Source organism: Cydia amplana, chromosome 21, assembly GCF_948474715.1.
Source record: "Cydia amplana chromosome 21, ilCydAmpl1.1, whole genome shotgun sequence".
Lineage (NCBI taxonomy): Eukaryota > Metazoa > Arthropoda > Insecta > Lepidoptera > Tortricidae > Cydia > Cydia amplana.
In genome coordinates this window covers 6,436,295-6,456,994 of record NC_086089.1, presented here as the reverse complement: position 1 = coordinate 6,456,994, position 20,700 = coordinate 6,436,295, and the positions used below count along the sequence as shown (strand labels likewise).

The window sequence follows — 20,700 nt, the reverse complement described above, 5'->3', positions numbered from 1 at the left end:
GTTTTTTTTTCATTTGTAGTCGGCCTCTTTCGCACTCACTCATGGTATGTTCATAAAGGTAGGCTTCCCTTTTGTCCACTTCAGTTTTTTTTAAGTGTAAGCGTCATTGAAGATCTGTTTAGCAAATATGACGTTTTTTTTAAACTTGGTGCCTTTTTTCTATTGACGGAAATGTGTCCTACCTGTAAAGAATCGATGACATATATAAACAGTTTGACACACCTAACAAAATATTATGTATAAATGAGAGTCTGTAATGTTTAAACAGTTAAGCACTTTGGTTTTAAATTTTGGCAATTGAAGGGATGTTTACAAAAACAACATACCTGACTACACTGGTTGACACCTGAAACGATTAATAATGTTCTTAAAAAAGTGTCAACCGGTCTAAGCAGTTATGTTGTTTTTGTAAACATCCCTTCAATTATTCTACAACAAATCTTAAATTAAACATGCCGAAATAAAGACATAAGGTACCTATTATGTTAAACTTACTTTTACATTACCTACGTTAATAATAAGAATTCTGTGAGACCGATTCAAAACGTGCCGACATCATAGTCACCCTAATGAGTTTGACAATGTTGTCTTGTATTTTTATAGTAAAATGTAATAATTGTGGTTTTCTTGTGAAACAATATTCCACAATTAGCAATTATTTCACTCCAACAACCTTTAACACAACATTTCTTCACAATTTTGAAGAAATTTCGCATTCACGTGTTTTGAAGAAAGGTCATCAAGTTGGGGATACCAATTAATATTTAAAGTTACTACAACTTCTACCATACTAAAATTTAGTTTTTTTTGCTGTGTATGCGCTTGGTTTAATCAGTTAATAATATTGGCATCATAATTATTTACAAATTACTTAAAAGATATCAGAACTGTAGTCTGAATATAGCACTAAAATTGTATAAGAAGGTAATTAAATTCAGTAGTGTATTGATATAATTTCTACCACAATGGTATCTTTTTAACATTGGCAACATGTGCGAGTGAGACACAGGGCTCGGGTTTTTCTATCTCAAGTGGACCGTTTTCTCTAGTCTGGTACGAACAACTTTCTGTCTCGGTGATAAGGTTCAAATTAGTATGGCAAAAAAAGTGACAACTCGCTCCAGTTTAAAAAATATAACTTCATGTGTCCGACGGTGTCAACGTGAACAATTTTAATTTCATCATTTACTTCCATTTTGTTTAAAATAACTAGAAACGGATATACAAACACAGAAACAAGGTAAAACCGTCAGCTGACTTAAACTTTACAATTCAAAGTATAGTTTTTGTTAACTTGTATAGGTTATAATCGTGAGGTTTTCAGATGCCGTTGTCGTGTCGATTTTACCAGGAGAAATACCCTGAAATCGAGGATGTAGTGATGGTAAATGTGCGGTCCATCGCGGAGATGGGCGCCTACGTACATCTGTTGGAATACAACAATATTGAGGGCATGATTTTGCTTTCCGAGTTGTCGAGAAGACGTATCAGGTCCATCAATAAATTGATCAGAGTTGGGAAGACAGAGCCCGTTGTGGTGATCAGAGTGGATAAAGAAAAAGGTAAGCTAAAAATCTCTTGCGTTAACACTGTTGATTAATAATCTGTTACAAGAGTTACAACTTCAATATTTGTGGGATAATTTTTGATACCCCGGCCACACACTAGACGAGTGGTTTAGGAAGTATGCAGGGCAGTATGGCGGCCGATGAAGAGTAACGTGGCCACACTACGTCTCTGCCTACTTCCCATACCACTCGTTGAGTGTGTGGCTGCACAGTTAAGGATTTACTGAATTTGTTCTAACAATCATTCATTACCATGGTATTCTCCATGGTTTATTAAATTAATTAAAAGTTAATATGCTCTAAAACCACAAAACACTTCATTCTGATTTTATAATAAACTAGTGATTTAAATGCATACTCTTAAAAGTCACAATATTGAAACCATCTTAGATTAAATATATAATTATGTCATTAAATTCTGCCATAAAGTTGTATGACATTTATAATTTATATCATGCAGAGTTCAGGGATTTTAATGTATAAGAGATTGACAACTTGGGTGCTAGCATTATTTAAAAATCCACACAATAAATAAAGCTAGTTCTCTCTTATAATTTTCTGAATCTTAGTTTTCAAAATGATAAAATATAACTAGGATAGTTTTTAGTGAATGCCCTATTTGGAATTAACTCTATATATTATAACAATGAACATTTCTATCTTCAATCCAGGTTACATAGACTTGTCAAAACGTCGTGTATCCGCCGAGGACATAGACAAGTGCACAGAGAGGTACGCCAAAGCCAAGGCGGTGAACTCCATCCTGCGGCACGTGGCGGAGCTGCTTCATTACGAGAGCTCGGAGCAGCTGGAGGAACTGTACAAGCGTACTGCTTGGTTGTTTGAAGAGAAATATAAGAAGAAGGCTTCCGCTTATGACTTCTTTAAACAAGCTGCTGTGTAAGTATCAATACATAATACATATCAATTTTTTTTTGTGTGTTGAGCCACAGAATAAATAATAGTACTAAGTACAGAAGACTCACTCTCTAACAAAACGCGTCTGTTACGATCAGCACAGATATGGCCGCTAGGTGGCGACAGCGCCACGCGCGGCTTATGGCTTTCCCCAAAATTGGGGCCAAACGGATGTACTTTAGCTACCTGTAGCAAAGCGACGAAATCGCGGAGTGAGACACGCCTGGTTGAGCATTGAATATTTGTTGGTAAATACTTATTAGTTCCTATGTATTCAAATACACTACTACACATAATAATTACTAGAAATAGTAATTTACCTACTATAATTATATCTCTTAAATCTTAAAACTTAAATCTTTAAATGTGTACCCGAGCACTCGTCTTCCGTACTGTTACTTTTTTGATAATAGAAATAACAATTGGAAAATGATTGTAATTTTTAGTAAAATACTAAAGTTGTTCAGTAGACCTGTTACATTATATATGACAAAATCTGTTTATATGGTTAATAAAATGATTGCACATCATTGTATCATATAAGGTCGTTTGTTAAGCATAATTTTTAACTGAATACTTACAAATTTTTCAGTGACCCGTCAGTCCTCAACGAATGTGGCCTAGACGAGAGGACCAAGGAGGTCCTCCTGGCCAATATCAAGCGTAAGCTGACTTCGCAGGCCGTGAAGATCCGAGCTGACATAGAGTGCGCGTGCTACGGGTACGAGGGGATCGATGCGGTGAAGGCTGCGCTTAAAGCCGGCCTTACCGTCTCCACTGTTGAGATGCCTATTAAGATCAACCTCATAGCTCCGCCTCTATATGGTAAGATACATTAACAATATGGTAAGATACTGTAACAATGTGTTTTGGAGCTTAAAGCCAGGCTTACGTTCTCCACTGCTGAAATATGCCTATTAAGACTTATCTGATAACTCCACCTCTTTAAGGTGAGAGAGTGAGACGCAATACACATTAGACCCAGAAATTGTGAAATGCCAACCTTATGCATGTTTTATTACATCTAATTATGCCAAAACCCAGTCCTAAGAGTTACCTAAATACTCTAAAAGGCACTGTTTTAAGACTTAAGTCGCTTACAAACAAGTACACTAATAACCAAATATAAAAAACATCAAACACATTCAGTGCCGAAAACCCGACTATCGGGTATTTTATGATTTCGTTCCCTGGCCGGACGACCCGATAGTCGAGATCGTGATACTAAAGTGTCATTCTAAGGAACTTGCTATTTAAACAAACCGCCATATTGAAATCGTCTCTGAATGTCAATTTACTAGTGACTTGTTTACATAGTTAGCATGTTCCATAGAATGACACTTTACACCTTTATATGACGAAATTTTTGTGGCCTGGCGTGGATGTGTTGTTTGGCTGGGTGGCAACGAATGTGTCAATTGTTAATTACCTAATATCATTGTTTCAGTAATGACCACTTCAACGCCCGAGAAGACGGACGGGTTGAAGGCGCTACAGGACGCCATAGATAAGATACAGGAGAACATCACGACCGCTGGCGGCGTGTTCAACATACAGATGGCGGTATGTCTCCATTGGCTCTAAACTTGACAATTTATACTGACAGACAGACTGACGTCATAGGCTTAATTCAGAAGATGTACTCGTAGTGTAGGTAGTAAGTAGGTCTAATACTACGCCTGTCGACAGCCGCGTCTGTCTGTTTGTGTGCTTGTATGTTCGCGATAAACTCAAAATCTACTGAACGGATTTTCATGCGGCTTTCACATATTAATAGAGTGATTCTTGAGGAAGGTTTAGGTGTTTAATTTGTTAATTCGTGCGAAGCCAGGGCGGGTCGCTAGTGCGTTTGTTTTTAAATTGTGCGATTTAAAAGCTGTATGATGAACCCACTAGAAAATTTACTCAAATCGTTTACTTTTATACTGTTTTCCAGATCGTTTTTGTTCCGAACATGCATTGTACATCAAGTGTAAAATAGTTATTTGTACAACAAGAGATCAAAGTTTGATATTTCTTCGAGTGCTTATTTTGAGTCCCGTGCAAGCGAAAGATTCTATAGTAGATTCACGAGCGTAGCGAGTAAGGGACTCAAAAGCGCACGAGATGTAAATAACTTTGATCTCGTGTAGTACACAACATTTTTCACCTCAGCAGTGAGAACATATTAGAGAACCCGAAAAATGTATTCCTTCTTCATCACTTACCTCTATTCACTCATGTTTTCTTAAGATATACCAACAATTAAATTTTCACCTCAGCAGCTCGAACAAGGGTACTTTGCTACTTAAAAACAGTGAGCAAAATCGCATTTTGCTCACTGATTGAGCAAAATCGCATTTTGCTCATTTTGTCTCAATTTTGCTCACTGTTTTTAAGTAGCAAAGTACCCTTGTCCGAGCTGCTGAGGTGAAAATACACACATCATACTCAAAAATATGTCCCTTAGCTCTTATGTCAGCGAATTAGGAACTATGTTTACTTGAATTATGATTATTATTGTCGTGAGGAAACCGGATTAATCCCAATAAGGGCCTAGTTTACCCTCTAGTTTGGAAGTTCGGATGGCAGTCGCTTTCGTAAAAACTAGTGCCTACTAGATTAGTTGCCAAGCGGACCCTAGGCTCACATGAGCCGTGGCAATAATCCCGGGACAATTCTTGTTGTTAGGGGCTATATAAGGCTTCATAGCCTATGTATCACTGCGACCGTCCCTGATCAATTGTGATCGCCACCTACTACAACTCTCGATCCAAACCTGCAACTTCAAACAGCTGTAGGATCTTTTTGATCTCGAGAGACTTTAACTCCTCCGGGCTCAATATGTATCTGCTCAGGATCAAGTCGCATTAGTGTAAGGCCTGAGTGGACGCTCGGAGCGGAGCGTTCGGCGGGGCGTGCAGCGTGGCTGTGGGCTCACGCGTGATGTGAGCAGCGTGCACTAAGGCCGCTCCTATACGTGCGCATTTGTTTAACATGCACGCCGCACGCCCCGCCCCGCTGCACGCACAACTCGAGCGTCCACTCAGGCCTTACACTTAGGCAAGGGCACTCTGCGAGGATGTGCAAGGGCGTCTCCTCTGCCTCCACACAGAGTCTGCACAGCCCCGGACAACAGGATGAAGATGATGACTGATGTTTGTTGTTGTTCAGCCTAAGGTGGTGACGGCGACGGACGAGGCGGAGCTGGCGCGGCAGATGGAGCGCGCGGAGGCGGAGAACGCGGAGGTGGCCGGGGACTCCGCCGAGGAGGATGAGGACCACGGTACGTACAGAGTAGTAGCACCCAACAACTATAGTCCACAACCAGCCTAAGGTGACGGCGACGGACGAGGCGGAGCTGGCGCGGCAGATGGAGCGCGCGGAGGCGGAGAACGCGGAGGTGGCCGGGGACTCCGCCGAGGAGGATGAGGACCACGGTACGTACAGAGTAGTAGCACCCAACAACTATAGTCCACAACCAGCCTAAGGTGACGGCGACGGACGAGGCGGAGCTGGCGCGGCAGATGGAGCGCGCGGAGGCGGAGAACGCGGAGGTGGCCGGCGACTCCGCCGAGGAGGATGAGGACCACGGTACGTACAGAGTAGTAGCACCCAACAACTATAGTCCACAACCAGCCTAAGGTGACGGCGACGGACGAGGCGGAGCTGGCGCGGCAGATGGAGCGCGCGGAGGCGGAGAACGCGGAGGTGGCCGGGGACTCCGCCGAGGAGGATGAGGACCACGGTACGTACAGAGTAGTAGCACCCAACAACTATAGTCCACAACCAGCCTAAGGTGACGGCGACGGACGAGGCGGAGCTGGCGCGGCAGATGGAGCGCGCGGAGGCGGAGAACGCGGAGGTGGCCGGGGACTCCGCCGAGGAGGACGAGGACCACGGTACGTACAGAGTAGTAGCACCCAACAAGTATAGTCCACAACCAGCCTGAGGTGGTGACGGCGACGGACGAGGCGGAGCTGGCGCGGCAGATGGAGCGCGCCGAGGCGGAGAACGCGGAGGTGGCCGGGGACTCCGCCGAGGAGGACGAGGACCACGGTACGTACAGAGTAGTAGCACCCGACAACTATAGTCCACAACCAGCCTAAGGTGACGGCGACGGACGAGGCGGAGCTGGCGCGGCAGATGGAGCGGGCGGAGGCGGAGAACGCGGAGGTGGCCGGGGACTCCGCCGAGGAGGACGAGGACCACGGTACGTACAGAGTAGTAGCACCCAACAACTATAGTCCACAACCAGCCTAAGGTGACGGCGACGGACGAGGCGGAGCTGGTGCGGCAGATGGAGCGCGCGGAGGCGGAGAACGCGGAGGTGGCCGGGGACTCCGCCGAGGAGGACGAGGACCACGGTACGTACAGAGTAGTAGCACCCAACAACTATAGTCCACAACCAGCCTAAGGTGACGGCGACGGACGAGGCGGAGCTGGCGCGGCAGATGGAGCGCGCGGAGGCGGAGAACGCGGAGGTGGCCGGGGACTCCGCCGAGGAGGACGAGGACCACGGTACGTACAGAGTAGTAGCACCCAACAACTATAGTCCACAACCAGCCTAAGGTGACGGCGACGGACGAGGCGGAGCTGGCGCGGCAGATGGAGCGCGCGGAGGCGGAGAACGCGGAGGTGGCCGGGGACTCCGCCGAGGAGGATGAGGACCACGGTACGTACAGAGTAGTAGCACCCAACAACTATAGTCCACAACCAGCCTAAGGTGACGGCGACGGACGAGGCGGAGCTGGCGCGGCAGACGGAGCGCGCGGAGGCGGTGTCGCGTACCACTCCAGCAAGGCGACCGCGGGGTGAGGTTCCAGCGGGGGGCAGCCAAGTGATCACGTGACTTACTAGCCACCGCGGCGATGACTCGGCTCCATTACATTTTTGTATATTTTTTATAATTAAACTCATAGTAACTACATTGGAGTTCATATTCAGCATCCAAACACCAGGATAGCCCCTCAGCAGGCGGAGAACGCGGAGGTGGCCGGGGACTCCGCCGAGGAGGACGAGGACCACGGTACGTACAGTCACCTGCAATAAAATGTTACAAAAAATCTCTAAAATCTACAAAAATATCTGACACAATCTTATTTGTAGAGCCATAAGAGCGTGTTTGTGTTTTGTGTTATTTTATCTTGTGTTATTAATTATTATTTGTGCTAATTTCTTATTCTTATTCTTACATATTTTTGCGGCCTTCGAAGAGTAACATATTATTGCAGGTGACTGTACAATCGGAGGAAACCAAACTAGCGCAACAGACACTAAGGTCCACTTGCACCATCCCACTAACCCGAGGTTAAGCGATTAAACCGTTAACCAAGTGTCAAATTGTACTGGTAACCATGGTAACTCCTGGTTTAACCGGTTAACTCCGGGTTAGTGAAATAGTGCAAGTGGGCCTAAGCTTCTGAACGCAATATTTTCTATATTTATTGAACAGTTAGAGCCACTTGCACCATTCACAAGCCGGGGTTAACCGCGGTTAAACCTGGAGTTACCATGGTTACCAATACAATTTGACACTAAGTTTACGGTTTAACCGGTTAACTCCGGGTTAGTGGGATGGTGCAAGTGGCGCTAAGAGATTCTTCAGAAAGGACCAGTTTTTACAGAGACGGCAACGCATATGTAGCAAGCGTCCATAGGCTACGGTGATAGCTTATCATCAGGCTGACTATATGCTTGTTTGCAACCGTCGTGGAATAAAAAATGAACATGGATTGCTATATCTTTAACGCATAATCAAAGAGAATTAAAAAGACAAAGTGCTCACTCCATACATCAGTTTTGTCACCAAAACCAGGCGTGGCTCACTCTCATTTCATCGCTTTGCTACAGGTAGCTAATAGTAGTTTATGCAACAGTGATATAATAAGGGTTCTTAAAATTCAAGGGTCGAAGTTACAAAACGAGACGTAGTCGAGTTTTGTAAAAAAAGACCCGAGAATTTTAAGAACCAATTATGAGCTGTTGCATACATTACTTTTTCTATGACAGCTGCAGCAAAAAAAAAAAAGTTATTATTTAAAAAAAATTGAGTTATTATTTAAAAAAAAAAGAGTTATTATTGTAAATGAAAACATACCTCTTTCAATCAAGATGATCGGAACTTGTATCTTTAAAAAAAATAAAGCAGTTGTATTATACTCATAAGATGACTGCTAGCAGTCAGCTATGAATAGGGACCTTATCGTCGATGGCGCTTACGCCGCACAGCGTCGCGAGGCATTGTATTTATATCGGAGCTTCGTTAATAACGGCGTAAGCGCCAGCTACAATAAGGTCCCTTTTCATAGATAACGTCACATATAGCTAATATTATAAGGAGTTGAAAATAGAGTTCCGTCCGGTTATAAATGTTATAATATTAGATGAAAATCGTTGAGCATTAGACTTTCCGTTCGCCGCGAAATCTATTGTCGAGTAGCAGTACTGATAATGTACTGTGAGCACTCTATGTCTTCTTAATTCTGTTTGGCATAATATAGGAATAATAGGATAGTTCTTTATTATAATGTAACTATTTTTGTACAGGTATGGGCGACGCTGGTATGGACGAGGAGCCGCAACAGAACGGCGCATCCGACGAAGAGGAAGATAACTAGAACACGGCGAACTATATATTATATGTATAGCGATATGTTGCTAATATACAACTTTTATACAACCCCGTCTTTACTATATACAGCCCTTATAACACCTGTAAAATAAGAGACGCAACAGAATGGCGCATCCGACGAGGAAGATAACTAGAACACGGCGAACTATATATTATATGTATAGCGATATGTTGCTAATATACAACTTTTATACAGCCCCGACTTTAATATTCTCCATTAGGTTGTACCTAATAAATAAAACAGTATTTAGGTAACGGTAACATTTATTTACATAACAAAATTATATTTACAAAGTCCATTTAATAATACAAACACTACAAAATAATGCCTATTGCAATCTATTAAATTAATAATCTACGTCATTCAGATATAATACAGTATGATAGGTAACTAAAACAATCTTTAGTCTGGTAAAACCATCCAAAGAATATAATCTTTGGTCTAATAGTCAGATAACCAGAGACTAGGTTAAAAATTAAAACTGCTCATCTCACAACATCTATTAAACTCGGAGAATTAGAGTTCTTGTAACGTGCCGCCAAAGATAATGCAATTGGCAGTTTTTTATTAGCAAATCTCTGGTATGATTTGTCTAAAATTGTACTAATTAATTATGAACCTAAAATCTATTTTTTTATTCGGTAGACTAAAATGACATTTCATAGTATGAAAGGACACATGATGTTCATACTATGAAATGTCATTTTAGTCTACCGAATAAAAAAATAGACTTTAATGCTACATTAAACTTTCTTGCCGTTAATTTTATTTAATTTGCTTCTATGTATTTTGTCGAAGAATAGGAGACCGGCAGCTTTCTCTATCGATTCTGGAGGTACCTGCAAAAAAAAAATTAATTACATATTAAAATTATTTCAGAAACGTATTATTTTAAAGACGGTTGACAAGGGTATATTTTGAATAAACAAAGTAGTACAATACTAAGTAGCGCAAAATATCTGCAGCTTTGACAGCTGAAGTAGATGGCACTACACGGCCCCATGTTTCTCATTCATTACCCATCCTAAAGTTGAAAGAGTAAAGAGTATCATCAATTCATCAGACATGTACTTGGTATTTAAAGTAATTTTACTTCACGCTTTTAGGGGCTGTTCAAATTACGTCATCTATTTTTGACGATGTTTGACCCCTAAAATCATCAGTGACGCGAGGAGACGTCAATCCGATTTATGGTGGCTAAATACGTAAAGTGATGTGGCGCCTATGACGTGATATAACGTCAATGGTGTACAAAAGTAACTGTAGTGAAAATACCCACCATAAAGTTAGCCACAGGCGTCTCATCGGGTATCTTCTGGTTGGGCATGACATAGGCCTCCATGTCTAGAACGCCGCCCGCCTCGCCGACCACCACTTTGTAGAAATGTGTGGGCACTGCTACTGAGTTGGCGCCGATCACTTGATATTTCACGTACGACTTGCCATCAGATTCCTTTCTGTCGACACAAAAATAATTGTTCTAATTTAAAAATACTCAGCATTATAGGGACCATGTAATGCCATACGATAAAAAAAAATAGGGACCATACACGTTGGAGGGTGTGCCATCTTGTGGCCTGAATCGGAAACATAAACGTGTACATTGCCAAAGCATGTGTCGCATCTACCGTTCTCGTACGTTTTCTTGTGCATAATAGATTCTGCCATCTCGTTGGCTAAGTATATATTATTGGAAGCATAAACTTCACATTTACGCCTCGCGCCCAAAATCTGACGGCTCCTGTGCTGCCTATAGTATATATGCACGCTCCTTATAATAAAGCATTTGTCAGTTGAGGCCAACACACATATGAACATCATTTTATACAGGTTGCTTTTGTTATCACTTACCTATCAGCCATACCCCGCAACGGAGCTAGCAAAACCGTAGCATATGACAGTTTTGTGTCAGGGTTGGCGATTATGATGAAACATTTTGCTTTAACTTTATTGTATGTAAGATTAATAAAATTGATCGAGAACCTTGTTGACCCTCTTCCGATATAACCCGGTTAAATTTACTGTCAAATAATATAAATTAACAGGTCAATGTCAATATTATATGCGTCTCAATGTATTTGTTATTTTGTTTATAAAATCACGTTTTTTTTTCGCATTTATTTCAAATATTAACATGGAATTTTTATTGCTTGATAATGTTGGTGTGTTTGAAAACAAAGAAAATATATTTGTTGTACTTTAGTTTATGCGTAGTAGTGATAACCCTGACGTACAACTGCTACAGATTTGCTAGCTCGGTTGCGAGGTATGCCTATCACTGACCAAACTCTGAGGGGTGAATTGAATATGTAGGTCATCATCATTAGCCTGTACATCAATAAAATGATGGTTCAATCAGCATCCATAAGAGTGCGGCACTTCCGCAAATGACTTCGGGCTTGTTCTCTTCTACAGGTTGCACGCCTCATTGAGATTTTGTGAGCAGGTATTGTAATATGTATAAGAAAAGGGTCTAACCTGGGCAGATACAGTGGTCCTGTGCAGCAGTACACATTGTCATACACCTTGGTAAGGTTGCGAACGTGTTTTTCTAATCGGTTCCATGCATGCCTATTGAACCCTTCACCCACCTGTAAAATAGAAAAAAAATATGTTTTTTAGGAAATCCATTTTAGGGCATTTTTTTTTATAAATTTAAACTTTGATAATTTGAACTCGGAATTAGTGGTATTTTCACTTTTTTTGGACAAAAAAGGAGCATAATTGATAATCCTAAAAGTTGGTGCTGAACATTTATAAGTTTTCTTTCGAGGTTTACGTTGATTATACATTTTCTGTGATTTTTTTTATGGCTTAAATACAGAAAAAGAGACTATTATTGCTATTATAAACACAATTTCCAGACCAGGGGTCACCAAATGGGGGGCCGCGGTCCGCATCCGGACCGCCGACCTATTTTACTTTTTTGCATCTTTAATAAACTCAAGGAGAAACGGACCGCGATTGTCATTTTATTTTAGGAATGTTTAAATTAATATCCTATGATAACATAATGCAAAGAATTTGAACTATGATACTGACCTGTGGTGCCATGTTAGTGAGCAGGAACGTTTGTTCAACATGTTTCTGCGCCAACTTGTGGTTGCCCGCGGCCGCCATGTGCCCGCGGTCGAAGCCCGAGCCTTTGTAGTCACTGTTCTGTGATCTGGAATATAGTGAAAAATGTATTTAAAGTCTATCTTATCTTATACCTTTAAACGAGCAATTTTTGTATATGTATTTCGGGAATCTCGGAAACAGCTGTACCAATTTCAATGAAATTTGCTATATCAATATATATTGACGTCCCACGGATAAAGGTACCTTATGGCGGTTGGCGCTTACGCTATTATTAACGCCGCTCCAATATTAATGCGGCGCTATGCGACGTAAGCGCCAGCGGCCGTAAGGTACCTTTTACCGTGGAACGTCACATATACAATCGATCTAGCTAGGTCTTATCTCTGGGAAAACGCGCATTTATGAGTTTTTATATGTTTTCCGAGCAAACATCAGTCTCCCAAGTCCCAGATATTCTTCATTAACTCAGGTCAAAAAAGTTTATGAATCGGCTGCTGCAGGCAGGGGTCTTGGTTAGGGCTTCCAAATACCGGACTTCTCACAATACCGGTATTAATACCGAAACTGTCTTCATCAATACCGGGATCCCGGGATCCCGGTATTGGATATGAATCGCTTAAAAATATATAGTTTTATTAAAAAGGGGAATTAGAAAGGCTCACTGGAATACCAGATATGTCCTAAAAGCTATTACAACAATAAACAATCAATGGCGCCATCTGCAATAATTTTATTTCACACTCCAGGTTGGCAATAATTTTATCCAATTTGTTGACTTCACCTCACCAGTCACATTTGTAGTCCAACTTAACCAACCAGACAACATTTTTTCAAATTTCCGTCAAAATTGGTTTGCCATTTTTACAATTATCCTTGCTCTTTCGTTTTATTTTTTGATAAAATTATTATGTTAATGTTATTGTCACTATCATCATATTCATCACTCGCATAACTTCAGGATTCATCCACCACCAACCACCAAATATTTATCTGACGCATTAGGCAACGATCTTGTTTCAATAATAAAATGCGGGCTAGAGACCAGTTAGAGTTAGACCAAGTAGAGTCTGCAACGATTTTGATAACATACACAGTACGCAGTGCAAGTATTATTTGTACGTCATAATTTCATAGAACTTTGACGTTTAATATAACACTTGCACTGCGCTGCGCGTGCTATCAAAATCATTGCAGACTTTTCTTGGTGTAACTCTAGATGCGTCTGACCTTTAGTAAGCTTTTTGATATAGCCGGATATAATGGATTTAAGGGGTTTATACTGCGCATTTCCCTCATTTTTTAAAATACCGGGATCCCGGTATTGCCTTTAAAAATACCGGTATTGAAAAATGCGTTTAAAAAGACGGGATCCCGAAATACCGGGATCCCGGTATTGGAAGCCCTAGTCTTGGTGAAGGATCTTTATTTTGAATATTTTCTCTAATCAACCATCCATGTCATTCAGTATAAGGTTGCCAATCCGGAATATTTATTTTGTCAAGAGCATGTACAATAGAAAAATTAACATCATTTTTGTATGCTAATAAGTAATAAAACTAAATTCTAATATGATCTATCTTACCCAGGTTAGATATGATTCTCTCCACAGCCTACTATGTCACACTTTCATTATGTTCCATATTGAAATAGACAAAAATAAAAACATTTCAAAACAGAATTTACATAAATATGAGTATGCCATTCACACACAACTTACCTAAAAAATGGATGTATACTTTCATCCGCAGTAAACTCACACTTGCTCCGGTCTACCGTAGCATTCTTCGCAACGTGAGCACGCGTGAGATGCTCGAACACCCAGTGCGCGACGCGGTTACGTCGGTCGTAAGACAATACGTAGTCGTCGAACGATCGGACATTATCTAAGCCGGGGAATCCGAATTTCATTATTTGCGATATCTGTAAAAATTGTTTTATTTTTCTGACCATTGTTATTTCTCAGGCCTGCGTGTGACAGAAAATGTCACTAATCTAACGTCAAATGACAATATTTGCAATGAGAAGGAATGAGATTAGGATTACGTTGGAAAAATAGTTTCAAAAATGTAGTTAAAACTTTAATTTATCAATGAAACTTACTCTATCTTTAGGCGCACTGGAATCGACGTAAGGCGTAGCAGCTGATACACTCCCGAATATTGGCAAACCGGGCATATTTTTGATGGATTTGCCATTTATAATAACAGAATCTTCTCTCCTTTTAAATAAGTCGATATTTCGTTCACTGTAAAATCCTAAGCAGTATCCAGTTAAGCCCACAGCACTTAGTTGAGCTAAATTGGTTAACCGCTTTCGAATCATGTTTAACACTTTTTACATGCATAAAATAAAAGTTATTCAAACATAATCAAATAACTTGGGTCCAAGGAGTTTTGAGGTTAGGTAATCATAATCAATGTTTGATAGGTATGCAGAAGCGTTTAGTTTGTCATATAAAATTATCCGCAAAATCATAAATTGACTTTATTACCTAAAGTAAATAAAAAAATATTTTGAGTGATGTTATACTCAAGATATAAATTTGATGAAAGGGATAAACTTAGCGCCATTAATAATATATTTCTGTCCTCTGTAAGAGCTCGATTGAATTACATTCGAAACAAAACGCAACCCATACGTCAAAATCGTCAAATCAATGTGTGTCTGTGTGATGTGTGATATAAATTTACGTAAATAAACTTCAATATGCATAAAATCCGCCTGTATGGAATATTCTAAGTAGTGTTTAAATAAAACAAGAGGACAGAATCATTATTAACAGAAACACCAATTGCTAAGTGCTCATAACCTCTTAAAAATGACGAAATTGTTTCTTAAACCCAACCGCATCTTCTCTGCGGTTTTACACCGATTAAAATACAGCACGGCACCGAAAACAGAATCTACAATAAGAATAAACGGCGCAGACTTCATAACCGACGATTACACCAACGTAACCCCTAAAATACTATCATATTTGGACCGGAACTTGCATCTTCAGAAAGATAACCCTCTCTCGATATTGCGGCAAAGAATTGTGAACTATTTCTATTCCTCGTTCACGTATCGAGGTAATCCGACGTTCAGCGTGTACGATAACTTGTCGCCGATCGTCACGACGAAGCAGAACTATGATGATCTGTTAATTCCTCTGGACCATCCAAGTCGGGTTAAGTCGGACTGTTATTACATTAATAGGAGCACGCTACTGCGAGCTCACATGACTGCCCATCAGAGCGAGCTGCTGAGGTCTGGGCTGGACAACTTCCTCATGATAGGACCTGTGTTTAGAAGGGATGAAATTGATTCAACACATTTTCCCATATTTCATCAGGTACTGAATTCAATTGAGTCTTTATTTCAGATTGAGCTATAATTAAGATTTATAGATTATGGTAGTGTTAACCTTTAATTTTCATTATCAATCGAATTCAAATGCAACCACACAAATAAAAATGAATGTAAAACCTTTACAATTATTTAAAGATCATATAAAAGGTGTTAATAATTTATGTATCACAATATAAGATAGAACTTTTTCTAAAGCTTGTCAGAATTTTATGAAAAACCGCATTTAATCAAATATACAAAAAAGTTTTGTGGTTTCATTTTAAACCGAACAATAAACTTGCCTTTTTAGGGTTCCGTAGCCAAATGGCAAAAAACGGAACCCTTATAGATTCGTCATGTCTGTCTGTCTGTCTGTCTGTCTGTCTGTCCGTCTGTCCGTCTGTCTGTCCGTCCGTATGTCACAGCCACTTTTCTCCGAAACTATAAGAACTATACTGTTGAAACTTGGTAAGTAGATGTATTCTGTGAACCGCATTAAGATTTTCACACAAAAATAGAAAAAAAAAAAACAATAAATTTTTGGGGTTCCCCATACTTCGAACTGAAACTCAAAATTTTTTTTTTCATCAAACCCATACGTGTGGGGTATCTATGGATAGGTCTTCAAAAATGATATTGAGGTTTCTAATATCATTTTTTTCTAAACTGAATAGTTTGCGCGAGAGACACTTCCAAAGTGGTAAAATGTGTGTCGTCCCCCCCCCCCGTAACTTCTAAAATAAGAGAATGATAAAACTAAAAAAAATATATGATGTACATTACCATGTAAACTTCCACCGAAAATTGGTTTGAACGAGATCTAGTAAGTAGTTTTTTTTTATACGTCATAAATCGCCTAAATACGGAACCCTTCATGGGCGAGTCCGACTCGCACTTGGCCGCTTTTTAAAACTAAAAAGATTAATAATATTTATTTTAGTTATATTTTTATTCCAGGTTGATGCAGTGAGATCACAAAGAAGAGAACATTTATTCCCGGAAAACGAAGATTTACACATATTTGAACCGTCATTCGACACAACGAAGCCTCACGCTTTCACCAACTCCATCTCCGATCCAACGAAACAAAGTTGCCACACACTAGAAGCAACTAAACTCATGGAACATCAATTAAAAGAGCATCTCCTCGGCCTTATAAAGGCATTATTCGGAGACAATATCAAATACCGATGGGTGGAAGCTTACTTCCCATTTACCCATCCGTCTTACGAACTAGAAATATTCTACAACAACTATTGGCTAGAAGTTTTAGGCTGCGGTATCATCAGAAATGAAATATTAGTGAATGCAGGACCAAATCACACTATTGCCTATGCTTTTGGCTTGGGTTTAGAAAGGCTAGCCATGGCATTGTATAAAATCCCTGATATAAGATTAATGTGGAGTACGGACTCGGGGTTTTTGACACAATTTCAGAATAAGGAGCTGAATGCGGAGATAGCATATAAGCCTGTGTCTATGTACCCCCAGTGTACGAATGATATATCATTCTGGCTGCCAGAGGGGCTCACTATTGATATATTTATGAGCAATGATTTCTATGATCTAGTCAGAGATATTGGTGGTGATATTATTGAACAGGTAAATAACTATTGATTCAATTTATTAGAGCAAGGTTGTCTAAATATTTATAAACACCTATTTTGTTTAGCTCCGCTCTTCTCAAAGTACTATTTCTGTTAACCTTTAGTTTGCTGAACATTTAACTTATTGAACCACAGGCATGTCGAGTTACATGCATGCACACTAAAGAAAACAATGTCTATGTCTTTGTATAAAAAAACGCCTAATATACAAAGCTAAACAAGTTTTGTCAGTAACCGCAGAAAAAATAACTATATTCATCCCACTAACAAAAGTCTTTTACCAACTATAACCACGCGTCGCGTCGATACGGCATCCTGATTTTTACGTGTCCATGTGTGTAAGACACTGCTCAAATTCGATAATCATGTATATTGAACTATCCTGAGCTATAACCGCGAAAATCGAAGTTCGCAAATTGCGGGCATTTTTCTCTGTTACTCTAATTACGCCTTCATTGGAGTAAAAGAGAAAGATCCCCGCAATTTGTGAATTACGGTTTTTGCGGTAGCCCCTCTGTTTAGTCATTAAAAACACTTAGGTACTAATAGTTATTTATTAATTTTATTATTCTCTGTTACAGGTAAAATTGAAAGACAAATTCGTCCATCCAAAGTCAAAGAAGCATAGTCTATGCTACAGCATCGTGTACAGACATCTAGAAAGGACACTCACACAAGCAGAGGTTAACCGTGTGCATAAGGAGATTGAGAAAGCGGCCATCGCGACGTTCAATGTTGCTATTAGATAAATCATTAAAAAACTAAATTGATTTATACTATAGTGTGTCAAAGGACTGTCTCATTTCAAGCATCAGACAGAGAGAATCATACTATCTCTGTCTTACACTAGTACTAGCACCCAAAAGAAAAGGATGAGTATAGTTTTTTTTGTTCCTATTTACTGACAAATTGGTTTGACCAACTATACTATGTCTGAACTGAACGACGCTTACTAGAGTCAAAGTAATGGAGCTGCCACTGCCAACAGTGGTAACTGGCAACATAGATGGCGCTAGTATAGGCTGTACCTGTCTGTAGTTTTGTTCTATGAGATTTGGCTTAAGTAAAGGGCTGGCATCCAGGTCATAACTCTCCATAAATAAAATTGGCATTATTTTCGTAGGACTGACAGGTAAAACCTGTACTAGCACTATCTGTAAAATACTTCAACCAGTCAACTCTGTTTGATATGTAATACTTTCAGTTAAAAGTTGAAATAAATTGTACACTCAGCAACAGAACTAGGTAAGCGCGCGAGGTATTTATCTGCACACTATTAATTATCTTAACAATACAGTTGTTTAGTTCAATTTGAACACCTCGCCCGCTTAGCTAATTCTGCTGCTGCGTGAGTGAGTCCTACGTTAGTATAATAAATATTTATGTTATTGTTTTTAATGTTTTAATTTTTACACATAAATTTAATTAAGCCATGATACTCATGGTTGACCAGGTGTTGTTAAAGTACCGATCCGCTTATGCTCTGGTTTCCTAGGATAGCGGTGCCGTCATATAGCGGCCGTCTCCATGCAAATACTACGACATCCATATTTAGCCGTATTATTCAGTATGGAGACGGCCGCTATATGACGGCACCGCTATCCTAGGAAAACCTATCTTAAGGGTTCCATAGTCAATGTTATAGTATATTTCACATGCAAACTTGGGCACGGTGACAGTTGTCTGAATACGTTACGTTAATATTGGGGTTGGCAACTGGCAAAGGTTTGCATAGATGGCGCCATCATAGCTTGCCCCTTTTTCAGGGCATTAAAAAACAAAAAATTGACACAATTCTAGGGATTGACAGGGCAAGCTATGATGGCGCCATCTGCTAAATACTTCGACCGGCCAACCCCATTGTATGAAGATGACAGCTGGCACCGTACCCAAGCTATATGAAATTTTTTATAGTTGTTTCGTAGTCTGTCTAGAATTAATAATTAAAACAAAAAAATCTTCACAACAGCTTTATTCGCTCATTTAATATTAAATGCTTAACTTAAACACGATCCTTACTTAAAATAACTAGATTATCTCAAATCTTGTCAATTACGATAAAAAGGTAACACTGAGAAAAAAAAGGTTGCCAAAATAACCACTCATAAAGAAAAGATGGATTGTGGCTACATATTACAAGTATGTATCTACATCTCTATATTACAAAGTATACCAAGGGCTACAGATATTTATAACATAATATCATTTTAAGTATAATCCAATCTACATATGAAAAAAATGCCCATATAATACAGATTAAAAATAGCCATATTTTTATACAGGGTATCTTGCAGCTTGGACCTGGTCAGGTCATACAGAATGGCCCAAAAATTTGTTGACAAAAACGTTCACTGCTGCGGCATTATGTTGATAATTATAAGAAATGCGTTTGAAGATAAATACGTATTGTATAAGTTAAGTGATCGTATGTGTATGTGAAAAAATCCTTAAAATTCTTTGTCTACATATTTTGGGCCAGCCTGCTGGAATATTGAGAATTTCTAGTAAATTCATGCTCGTATTTAAAGTCCTGAGCACAAAGACAATTAGGATGAAAGGAGAAATTTATGTATTACCTACATTTTATCAATTTGGAATATAAAATTTACAATTAAATTACCTAATCGTTCTAAAACCAATTAAATAAGAGTACCTACCTACCTACGTTAAAAACACCAGAAATTCACAAAAGTAATTGTTACTTTAGTTCTTTAAACTGGTGAAAACAGATACAAACTTGAGTTGGCAACTGTCAAATGCCTTTATAGATGGCGCCAGCATAGCTTTTACCTGACTCTAGTTTTGTTCTGTGAGATTTGGCTTAAAGCCATAAATATCCCAAAAAAAACAAGAATTTGACACTATTCGTAAGATTAACAGGTAAAACCTATGCTAGCGCCATCTGTATATTTCGACCGGCGAACCCCATTGAGTGGTTAGTCTACCATTAACTAAGGGCACGACGGCACCCGAACTCGCATGAGATTTTAGTTACATTGCGGAATGTTAGTTACATCCAATTCAACCGACCGATCAAAACCCGCAATGTAATGAAACTCGCGTGCGAGTTCTCGCATCGTCTAAATGAGCCCTTTCGAATAGGTACTTGCACATAAAATGCAACAGATTACAATAAAACACTTAATAAACCTCTAACCTTTTTATAGGACATTCTGATAAGAGGGACAAGCAAAGAATATACACCTTTCTCTATCCCTCTCAGCAGAAAGTGTCCTGCCAAAAAGAATAGATGAAATTACAATTACCCCTACAGTAAGAAAGTAATACATACAATGAGGTATTGCATCTCTACCAGCTATTAGGTTTTATATTAGATACATTGAGATCCTAATACCAGGATAATATCACAGACAAATTAAATACAGTCACAACTATCATACAATAGAATAAAAATACCTAGTAAATTCACGTTGAGAACCTATGGTTTACTCTCGTATTAGTGATGTCTGATGTACATACAGTCACCATCAGATATATCGGAGCGACCAAGGTATTCACAATTTCTGAACACGCACTCTATCTAACACCTTGACAATAGAGGCGTGTTCAGATATTTGTGAG

At 39.6% G+C, this 20,700-nt stretch overlaps 3 protein-coding genes across 4 annotated transcripts; 2 read left to right on the top strand and 1 right to left on the bottom strand.

Annotated features, from left to right (window-relative positions):
* The first annotated feature begins 1,142 nt into the window (after positions 1–1,142).
* Positions 1,143–9,147, top strand: LOC134658096 (eukaryotic translation initiation factor 2 subunit 1). 2 transcript variants are annotated; one of them, XM_063513701.1, is made up of 7 exons: positions 1,143–1,240; positions 1,325–1,562; positions 2,240–2,468; positions 3,079–3,311; positions 3,934–4,049; positions 6,413–6,524; positions 9,015–9,147. In XM_063513701.1, the coding sequence occupies exons 2-7, from the start codon at positions 1,325–1,327 to the stop codon at positions 9,083–9,085; spliced, it is 999 nt and encodes a 332-aa protein (XP_063369771.1). In that variant the 5' UTR covers positions 1,143–1,240; the 3' UTR covers positions 9,086–9,147. The 2 variants fall into 2 exon arrangements, with proteins under 2 accessions (XP_063369771.1, XP_063369772.1); XM_063513702.1 differs by lacking the exon at positions 6,413–6,524 and adding an exon at positions 5,640–5,751.
* Positions 9,148–9,828: 681 nt separating this feature from the next.
* LOC134657793 (endonuclease G, mitochondrial) lies at positions 9,829–14,528 on the bottom strand. Its single transcript, XM_063513340.1, has 6 exons — positions 14,282–14,528; positions 13,899–14,101; positions 12,143–12,266; positions 11,579–11,691; positions 10,380–10,557; positions 9,829–9,939 (listed from the first exon to the last, which is right to left on the bottom strand). Exons 1-6 carry the CDS (start codon positions 14,501–14,503, stop codon positions 9,844–9,846), a joined length of 936 nt encoding a protein of 311 aa, XP_063369410.1. The 5' UTR covers positions 14,504–14,528; the 3' UTR covers positions 9,829–9,843.
* A 333-nt stretch (positions 14,529–14,861) lies between these two features.
* On the top strand, positions 14,862–17,893 carry LOC134658103 (probable phenylalanine--tRNA ligase, mitochondrial). The gene is made up of 3 exons (XM_063513710.1): positions 14,862–15,515; positions 16,469–17,113; positions 17,700–17,893. Exons 1-3 carry the CDS (start codon positions 15,000–15,002, stop codon positions 17,865–17,867), a joined length of 1,329 nt encoding a protein of 442 aa, XP_063369780.1. The 5' UTR covers positions 14,862–14,999; the 3' UTR covers positions 17,868–17,893.
* The last annotated feature ends 2,807 nt before the right edge of the window (positions 17,894–20,700 follow it).